At 46.3% G+C, this 10,312-nt stretch overlaps 1 protein-coding gene across 1 annotated transcript; it reads left to right on the top strand.

Annotated features, from left to right (window-relative positions):
* The first annotated feature begins 453 nt into the window (after positions 1 to 453).
* On the top strand, positions 454 to 9,580 carry LOC311117533 (ras-related protein Rap-1b). Its single transcript, XM_084192453.1, has 4 exons — positions 454 to 645; positions 1,688 to 1,831; positions 7,880 to 7,997; positions 8,251 to 9,580. The coding sequence occupies exons 1-3, from the start codon at positions 520 to 522 to the stop codon at positions 7,964 to 7,966; spliced, it is 357 nt and encodes a 118-aa protein (XP_084048579.1). The 5' UTR covers positions 454 to 519; the 3' UTR covers positions 7,967 to 7,997; positions 8,251 to 9,580.
* The last annotated feature ends 732 nt before the right edge of the window (positions 9,581 to 10,312 follow it).

The following is a 10,312-nucleotide window of genomic DNA, read 5'->3' as shown; positions in this document are numbered from 1 at the left end:
TTACACAAGATGAAGAGAAAAGTATTGGATGGATCATTGCCCATGTTATCACCCCTAATGACAAGGCTTTAGACTGGATCCTTGCCCATGTTATCACCCCTAATGACAAGGCTTTAGACTGGATCCTTACCCATGTTATCACCCCTAATGACAAGGCTTTAGACTGGATCCTTGCCCATGTTATCACCCCTAATGACAAGGCTTTAGACTGGATCCTTACCCATGTTATCACCCCTAATGACTAAGCTTTAGACTGGATCCTTACCCATGTTATTACCCCTAATGACAAGGCTTTAGACTGGATCCTTACCCATGTTATCACCCCTAAAGACAAGGCTTTAGACTGGATCCTTGCCCATGTTATCATCCCTAATGACAAGGCTTTAGATTGGATCCTTGCCCATGTTATCATCCCTAATGACAAGCCTTTAGACTGGATCCTTACCCATGTTATCACCCCTAAAGACAAGGCTTTAGCTTCCTGTATTTCTCTCTCCTCCACAGGAACAATTTACAGCCATGAGAGATCTGTACATGAAGAACGGCCAGGGCTTTGCCTTAGTATACTCCATCACAGCCCAGTCCACGTTCAACGATCTGCAAGACCTACGAGAACAGATCCTCCGAGTCAAAGACACTGACGATGTAAGTTATCACATACACACACATGAATACACACACACAGAAGACACACAACTACACTCACACACACATACACTGAGATCCTAGGAGAGCAGATAGCATGCTGCTACCTTGGGCAGATAGCATGCTGCTACCTTGGGCAGATAGCATGCTGCTACCTTGGGTTGATGGCATGCTGCTACCTTGGGCAGATAGCATGCTGCTACCTTGGGCTGATGGCATGCTGCTACCTTGGGTTGATGGCATGCTGCTACCTTGGGCAGATAGCATGCTGCTACCTTGGGCAGATGGCATGCTGCTACCTTGGGCTGATGGCATGCTGCTACCTTGGGCAGATAGCATGCTGCTACCTTGGGCAGATAGCATGCTGCTACCTTGGGCAGATAGCATGCTGCTACGTTGGGCAGATAGCATGCTGCTACCTTGGGCAGATAGCATGCTGCTACCTTGGGTTGATGGCATGCTGCTACCTTGGGCTGATGGCATGCTGCTACCTTGGGTTGATGGCATGCTGCTACCTTGGGCTGATGGCATGCTGCTACCTTGGGCAGATAGCATGCTGCTACCTTGGGCAGATAGCATGCTGCTACCTTGGGTTGATGGCATGCTGCTACCTTGGGCTGATGGCATGCTGCTACCTTGGGCAGATAGCATGCTGCTACCTTGGGCAGATAGCATGCTGCTACCTTGGGTGTTTCATTTCATTCCTCTCTCTCTACAGTAAACCAGGGGAGGATACTCACAGCAGAAACCCTTCATACCTAAGTGTTTAATGTGACCTAGGATATTATAAAACGTATCTCTCTCTCCCTATATTCTCTCCCTCTCTCTTTCCTGTCTCCACTCCTCCCTCCTCCCCCCCTCCTCCCCTCCCCCCTCCTCCCTCCTCCCCCTCCCCCTTCCACCTCCTCCTTCCCTCCCCCCTCATCCTCCATCCTCCCTCCTCCCCCCCTCCACCTCCTCCTCCCCTCCCCCCTCATCCTCCCTCCTCCTCCTCCCCCCTCCTCCCCCCCCCTCCTCCCCCCTCTCCCCCTCCTCTCTCCAGGTTCCGATGATTCTGGTGGGTAATAAATGTGATCTGGAGGATGAGCGTGTTGTGGGGAAGGAACAGGGACAGAACCTGGCCAGACAGTGGAGCAGCTGTGCATTCCTGGAGTCCTCCGCAAAGTCCAAGATCAACGTCAACGAGGTGAGCACAACACACTCACACCTCTCACACCCTGCATCAGTACACACACCCTGCATCAGTACACACACCCTGCATCAGTACACACACACCCTGCATCAGTACACACATCCTGCATCAGTATACACACCCTGCATCAGTACCCACACACCCTGCATCAGTACACACACCCTGCATCAGTACACACACCCTGCATCAGTATACACACCCTGCATCAGTATACACACCCTGCATCAGTATACACACCCTGCATCAGTATACACACCCTGCATAAGTACACACCCTGCATAAGTACACACCCTGCATCAGTATACACACCCTGCATCAGTATACACACCCTGCATAAGTACACACCCTGCATCAGTACCCACCCTGCATCAGTACACACACCCTGCATCAGTACACACACCCTGCATCAGTACCCACACACCCTGCATCAGTACACACACCCTGCATCAGTACACACACCCTGCATCAGTACACACACCCTGCATCAGTACACACACCCTGCATCAGTACACACACCCTGCATCAGTACACACACTCTGCATCAGTACACACACCCTGCATCAGTACACACACCCTGCATCAGTACACACATCCTGCATCAGTATACACACCCTGCATCAGTATACACACCCTGCATCAGTACACACACCCTGCATAAGTACACACCCTGCATCAGTACACACCCTGCATCAGTACCCACACACCCTGCATCAGTACCCACACACCCTGCATCAGTACCCACACACCCTGCATCAGTACACACACACCCTGCATCAGTACACACATCCTGCATCAGTACACACCCTGCATCAGTACACACACCCTGCATCAGTATACACACCCTGCATCAGTACACACACACCCTGCATCAGTACACACATCCTGCATCAGTATACACACCCTGCATCAGTATACACACCCTGCATAAGTACACACCCTGCATAAGTACACACCCTGCATCAGTATACACACCCTGCATCAGTATACACACCCTGCATAAGTACACACCCTGCATCAGTACCCACCCTGCATCAGTACACACACCCTGCATCAGTACACACACCCTGCATCAGTACCCACACACCCTGCATCAGTACACACACCCTGCATCAGTACACACACCCTGCATCAGTACACACACCCTGCATCAGTACACACACCCTGCATCAGTACACACACCCTGCATCAGTACACACACTCTGCATCAGTACACACACACCCTGCATCAGTACACACATCCTGCATCAGTACACACACCCTGCATCAGTACACACATCCTGCATCAGTATACACACCCTGCATCAGTACACACACCCTGCATCAGTACACACACCCTGCATCAGTACACACATCCTGCATCAGTATACACACCCTGCATCAGTATACACACCCTGCATCAGTACACACACCCTGCATAAGTACACACCCTGCATCAGTACACACCCTGCATCAGTACCCACACACCCTGCATCAGTACCCACACACCCTGCATCAGTACCCACACACCCTGCATCAGTACACACACACCCTGCATCAGTACACACATCCTGCATCAGTACACACCCTGCATCAGTACACACACCCTGCATCAGTATACACACCCTGCATCAGTACACATACCCTGCATCAGTACACACACCCTGCATCAGTACACACACACCCTGCATCAGTACCCACACCCTGCATCAGTATACACACCCTGCATCAGTACACACACCCTGCATCAGTACCCACACACCCTGCATCAGTACCCACACACCCTGCATCAGTACACACCCTGCATCAGTACCCACACACCCTTCATCAGTATACACACCCTGCATCAGTAAACACACCCTGCATCAGTATACACACCCTGCATCAGTACCCACACACCCTGCATCAGTCCCCACACACCCTGCATCAGTACCCACCCTGCATCAGTCCCCACACACCCTGCATCAGTACCCACACACCCTGCATCAGTACCCACACACCCTGCATCAGTACCCACCCTGCATCAGTACATTCCACATCTGGACACTCATTCGAGAGAATGATTGTTACTATTGACACTGGAGTCTTTTCTAATCCAGTTTCAAACAACAGGTTCTCTACCTCCTATCAACAGAAACTTGAAACAACAGGTTCTCTACCTCCTATCAACATAAACTTTAAACAACAGGTTCTCTACCTCCTATCAACATAAACTTTAAACAGGTTCTCTACCTCCTATCAACAGAAACTTTAAACAACAGGTTCTCTACCTCCTATCAACAGAAACTTTAAACAACAGGTTCTCTACCTCCTATCAACAGATACATTTAAACAACAGGTTCTCTACCTCCTATCAACAGAAACTTTAAACAACAGGTTCTCTACCTCCTATCAACAGAAAATGTAAACAACAGGTTCTCTACCTCCTATCAACAGAAAATTTAAACAACAGGTTCTCTACCTCCTATCAACAGAAACTTTAAACAACAGGTTCTCTACCTCCTATCAACAGAACATTTAAACAACAGGTTCTCTACCTCCTATCAACAGAAACTTTAAACAACAGGTTATCTACCTCCTATCAACAGAAACTTTTAACAACAGGTTCTCTACCTCCTATCAACAGAAACTTTAAACAACGGGTTCTCTACCTCCTATCAACAGAAACTTTAAACAACAGGTTCTCTACCTCCTATCAACAGAAACTTTAAACAACGGGTTCTCTACCTCCTATCAACATAAACTTTAAACAACAGGTTCTCTACCTCCTATCAACAGAAACTTTAAACAACAGGTTCTCTACCTCCTATCAACAGAAACTCATAGGACTAAACTAGGTTGCTGTTGTCAGTAGCAGTGTGGGATATTTAGATATTTAGTCTGAGGTTAATCAGTAACCTCACTGTCCATGGAGTTGAGCCTTCCTTCCTTCTGGGCACACTGTGATCGCCACTGTGTTTATAACTGCCACTCTGATGTCACCCTACCTCCCGAGTCACACAATGGTGCTCTGTGTGTATGTGTGTGTGTGTGTGTCTGTGTGTATGTGTGTGTATGTGTGTATGTATGTGTCTGTGTGTGTGTGTGTATGCCACCAGAGACTACCAGCCAGCGACGTCCCCTCATCTGGCCTGCATCACCTCTACACACACACACATAAAACAAACAAATAGCAGCCTCACCCCCCTCCGTACACATACAAATCACTTTCCAACCTCTAGTCAAACACACACACAAATGTCAGGCCGTCTACTTCAGTCAACAACCTTGTGTTTAGTTCCACCGGGACAGGTGTTTGACAGTTGATTTTTGAACGCTGTAGCTGTTGCTTCAGAATAACACGTCTGATTTTTAGCAGCTTTGTGTTTCTTGCTCTGCGTTCAGTTTGATTAGCAGCTCCAGATATTGGGCCCTGGCCTTGGTGTTCATCTCTTCCTAAACAGTGGTTAGCCATGGGTATAATGTTAATAAACAGTGGCTAGCCATGGGTATAATGTTAAGAAACAGTGGCTAGCCATGGGTATAATGTTAAGAAACAGTGGCAAGCCATGGGTATAATGTTAAGAAACAGTGGCTAGCCATGGGTATAATGTTAATAAACAGTGGCAAGCCATGGGTATAATGTTAAGAAACAGTGGCTAGCCATGGGTATAATGTTAAGAAACAGTGGCTCATGGCCATGTATTGACTCAAGGGGTTGAATACTTATGTAATGAAGATATATTAGTGTTTAATTTTCCATTAATATTTTACAGATTTTACAGAATTTTCTTTCTACTTTTACATTACAGAGTATTTTGTGAAATCGCTGACAAAAAAATTCATTTTATTCTCAACTTGCAACTCAACAAAATGTTGGAAAAAGTCAAGGGGTGTAAATACTTTCTGAAGGCACTTAGATAATGAAGAGATGGCATTGGGGTTGAATTGTCTCAGCATCAGCAGAGGCCAAACCCTGTTCTGCCCTGAGCCAAGAGTCCACCAGCCAAGGCAGCACGTACCTGCCCCAGGCCTCATTCATTCATTCACTCATTCATCACTGTGATAGGCTACAGTATCTGTGAGGTCAGTCAGTGGGGTTTAATATGGGTTGACCCCTGACCCCAGAGGAGTTACACCACTATAAACCAGTTATCCCATTAAGCACCAGTCTCTAGCTGGTCTGAGCCCTGCTTTTGGTTTAAGTGGTGATAGAGATGATTAATTATAATACAGATTACTCATTCTAATTGAAATGATTCATTCTAATAGAGATTATTCATTATAATAGAGATTACTCATTCTAATTGAAATGATTCATTCTAATAGAGATGATTCATTCTAATAGAGACTATAGGACTTTGGTTGATCCACAACCTGTGTCATTGACAACCAGCTGACTCCATCAGAATTATGTAATTGACAACCAGCTGGCTCCATTAGAGAGATGTCATTGTCAACAGGAAATGGGCTTTATGGGTAATGCCAGCCTAAGAGACATCGTTGTCTCCTGGCATGATAGCAGCCTCGCTCTCTCTCTCTCTCACTCACTCACACACCTGATTGATATTGGTTTAATCACTATAATTATGCAATTGGCATCGAGCTGTAACCATTGATTATGTCCAAGGGGTTTGTTTTATGTCCAAAGCTTTTATTGCAGAGTGCAGATTCAGGACAGGAGGATGTCTGCTCCTAATGGACGTGATGTGGTGTGGTGTGGTGTGGTGTGATGTGGTGTGGTGTGGTGTGGCGTGACGTGGCGTGGCGTGGCGGTGTGGCGTGGCGTGGCGTGATGTGGTGGTGTGATGTGGTGTGGCGTGGTGTGATGTGGTGTGGTGTGGTGTGGTGTGGCGTGATGTGGTGTGGTGTGGCGTGGCGTGACGTGGTGTGGTGTGGTGTGATGTGGTGTGGTGTGATGTGGTGTGGTGTGGTGTGGTGTGGCGTGGCGTGGCGTGGCGTGATGTGGTGGTATGGTGTGGTGTGGTGTGGTGTGATGTGGTGTGGTGTGGTGTGGCGTGATGTGGTGTGGTGTGGCGTGGCGTGACGTGGTGTGGTGTGGTGTGATGTGGTGTGGTGTGATGCGTGTGGTGTGGCGTGGTGTGATGTGGTGTGGGGTGGTGTGGTGTGGTGTGGTGTGATGTGGTGTGATGTGGTGTGGTGTGATGTGGTGTGGTGTGATGTGGCGTGGCATGACGTGGCGTGGCGTGGCGTGGCATGGCATGGCGTGGTGGGGTGTGGTGTGGTGTGGTGTGAGTTATGTAACTCTCTGGGTGTGTGACAGTGACAGCTACTATTACCCCTAGTCATACAGCTTTGTCTGGTGAAATAAAATAATCAGACCATTCATTCATTCTGACCAGTTTGTGATACTATAAATACACTATTGTCTAAGATACTTCATATAATCTAAAATACTTCATATAGTCTAAGATACTTCATATAATCTAAAATACTTCATATAGTCTAAAATACTTCATATTGTCTAAGATACTTCATCTTGTCTAAGACACTTCATATTTGACTGCAACATTTTGAGAATATATCTACAGTTGCCCTGAAGGAGTCATTATCTATCATTATCCATAAATATACCCTTGGGTGATGTTCATCGAGTTCTCACAGATTGAGACATGATTTGTCTGTCTAGTAAATATTGTGGCCTGAGGTGTCATCTTGCTGTCTGGTTGGGATGTGGGTCACGTCACTCACACTGTCCACTGAGATCTGGTCTGAGCCTTGGGCCCGACTGACTCTAAAACCATCTATCTGACAGTGTGTGAATCGATCTAAAGGCACTATGGGTCACTGGATAACAGTAAAGTCCAATGGCACTCTGCTATCTACATGTGTTCTCTCATGGTCTTGCTTTTTGAAACCAAGACACCTTTGACTGTTTCTTAACATTATACCCATGGCTAGCCACTGTTTATTAACATTATAACTATGGCTAGCCACTGTTTATTAACATTATAACTATGGCTAGCCACTGTTTCTTAACATTATACCCATGGCTAGCCACTGTTTCTTAACATGGGACCGTGTCTAACTTGTATCTAACCATTGTTGTGTCTCTCTGTGTTTCAGATCTTCTATGACCTGGTCAGGCAAATCAACAGGAAAACCCCGGCGCCAGGCAAGGCACGCAAAAAGTCCAACTGTCGGCTCCTCTAATATACACAGCCGCTCCGTTGCGCTGAGCCAGGTGAGAACCACCTGTAGGAGTCAGAATGCCACTTGCCTAATTGAAAAAGAGAGTTGAGGCATTTGGCTGCGGCCTCCTTTTGTCTTAAAAACCCAGGAATACCTTGTGCGAGTATTTCTCCCACTCATATTTAGTGACATAAAATGTTGCAGTTAGAATTGTAATTAATTGTAATTAATGTATTTTCTCCTCTCTCTCTCTCTCCTCTCTCTCCATCTACCCCCCCCCCCTTCTCTCTCCCACTCTCTCTCAGGTCTGATTTTCTGCTGTCTCTCTCAGCAGTGCCAGCATTCCGACGTTACTAAAACCTAACATCGAATGGACTTTCCTGTGTGGTGACGCCCCTTTAACAACAACAACAACAACAAACAAACCGACCAACGGATTCAAAGCTACAATACATCAGTTTTTGCACATAGATTAACCATTATCACTCTCCAGTGTCGCGAGAACAAGATTTCTACTTATAAATATATATATTCTAACTGTATGCAACTGAAATGGAAAAAAAATTAAGTCAATAAAATAAAGTAAATTTATAAATAAAATAGGTAAAATCAGTCGATATGAATCAAAATAAATCCCGATCTCCTTACACAGTGTTATTGCTAATGGAGACAGTAACCGTAGCAACGGATGTCTAACCAGAATGTGCACGTTGCCGTGGTGAGTAGCTACAATGATGCGGTATTTATAAGCACCACTATTTTAGCCGGATAAATAAAAGAGAACGTTCCAGAGAGCGCCTATATAGCCCAGTTCATACAGCTAACTTGCTCCTGTGGTTTCTTTTCTAACTTTTTATTTGTGCTTTTTTTCATTTTCCTTCGATCATTCAACATTCATTTTTTCTGTCTTTTTTAAATGACTAGATTTGTCTCTACGGAGACATGCTATACTGCGCCAGCTATTGATATGAGTTTTATTTTGAGGGGTAAACCTGTGAATCCAACAGTGATTATTATATGTGAGTTTTATTTGAGGGGTAAACCTGTGGATATTATATGTGTAAAAAGAAGAAAAAAAGTTTAATGTTTTTTCAGTCACTATCATATTGTCTTTTTAGCCTAAATATGTTGCCTTCAAATGTGTTTTTTTTTTCTATCTGGAGAATCCAACTATGATCCAATCATCCTTCTATCTGGAGAATCCAACTATGATCCAATCATCCTTCTGTGTCATGCCTGGGTTTTGTTGTGTGCGTCTGAAATGGCATCCTAGTGCACCACCTTTGACCAGAGCCTTATGGGTTTTCCTATGAGCCCTGGTCAAAAGTAGTGCATTATATAGGGAATAGGGTGCCATCTGGGAGGCGGCCCTTGTGTTGTTTACAAAGATGTTTGTACAGTGGGGTTTTTCAATTGGGGTTGTGGTCAAAGAGGTACTGGACATTTTAACAAGCCACCCAACTTCTGAGACACCAATGGCCGACGTGACTGCGCGATCCTCATCAGGTTTTTTTTTCTTTATCCTTCCAAGGCCGTCTCTCATTGGTTGGTTTGTCCAGTTAGCCAATACCCTCTCACGGAATCTGCGATCTACAACAGGAAGTATAGATTTTTTTTAAATGAGGGTTTTTAATATGAAACAAATAAACAACAAAATGTCATTGGTGATGTCATTCTCCACACTTCTGTCGTTGTAGAGCAGAGTTTCTCAAACTGGGTCCTGGGGACCCCAAAGGGTGCACCTTTTATCACTACACAGCTGATTCAAATAATCAAGCTTGATGATTATTGGAATCATCTGTGTAGTGCTAGGGCAAAAACCAAAACATGCACCCAGGTGGAGCCCCAGGACCGAGTTTGGGAAACGCTGCTGTAGATTCTCACCAGCCTCTTTCCCCTTCTCCCTCCCTCCCACAGTCCCTCTCCCCCATCTCCCCCTGTCCCCTATCTCCCTCCCTCCCACAGCCCCTCTCCTCTATCTCCCCCTGTCCCCTATCTCCCTCCCTCCCACAGCCCCTCTCCTCTATCTCCCCCTGTCCCCTAGCCTCTTTCCCCTTCTCCCTCCCTCCCACAGCCCCTCTCCCCCATCTCACCCCTGTCCCCTAGCCCCTCTACCCCATCTCACTCCTCTCCTCTAGCCCCTAGCCCCTCCCCCCATCTCCCCCAGCCCCTCCCCATTGCTTGCTAATGCATCTGTTGTCAGCTGAGGATATGAAAACCAAATATTGGATCCTGTCAGTAAAGAAACTTGCCTGTTAGTGACTGTTTCACCTGTGTAATACTTGGTTTGACCTGTTTCCTGTCAGTCAGTCTGTCGGATGATGATGATGATGATGACGTGATGAAGATAGTGATGATGAGGAACCG

Source organism: Coregonus lavaretus (assembly GCF_964263955.1).
Source record: "Coregonus lavaretus genome assembly, contig: HAP1_SCAFFOLD_175, whole genome shotgun sequence".
Classification (NCBI taxonomy): Eukaryota; Metazoa; Chordata; class Actinopteri; order Salmoniformes; family Salmonidae; genus Coregonus; species Coregonus lavaretus.
The sequence above is the reverse complement of the archived record's forward strand: the minus strand, read 5'-3'. Positions and strand labels throughout refer to the sequence as shown.

What these genes read in the sequence shown, in the direction of transcription:
- LOC311117533 (XM_084192453.1), top strand. Translation starts at nt 520, where the DNA reads ATGAGAGATCTGTACATGAAGAACGGCCAGGGCTTTGCCTTAGTATAC. An exon ending in GAGTCAAAGACACTGACGAT is followed by an intron (nt 646 to 1,687) that starts GTAAGTTATCAC and finishes TCCTCTCTCCAG; the next exon opens with GTTCCGATGATTCTGGTGGG. An exon ending in CCAAGATCAACGTCAACGAG is followed by an intron (nt 1,832 to 7,879) that starts GTGAGCACAACA and finishes TCTGTGTTTCAG; the next exon opens with ATCTTCTATGACCTGGTCAG.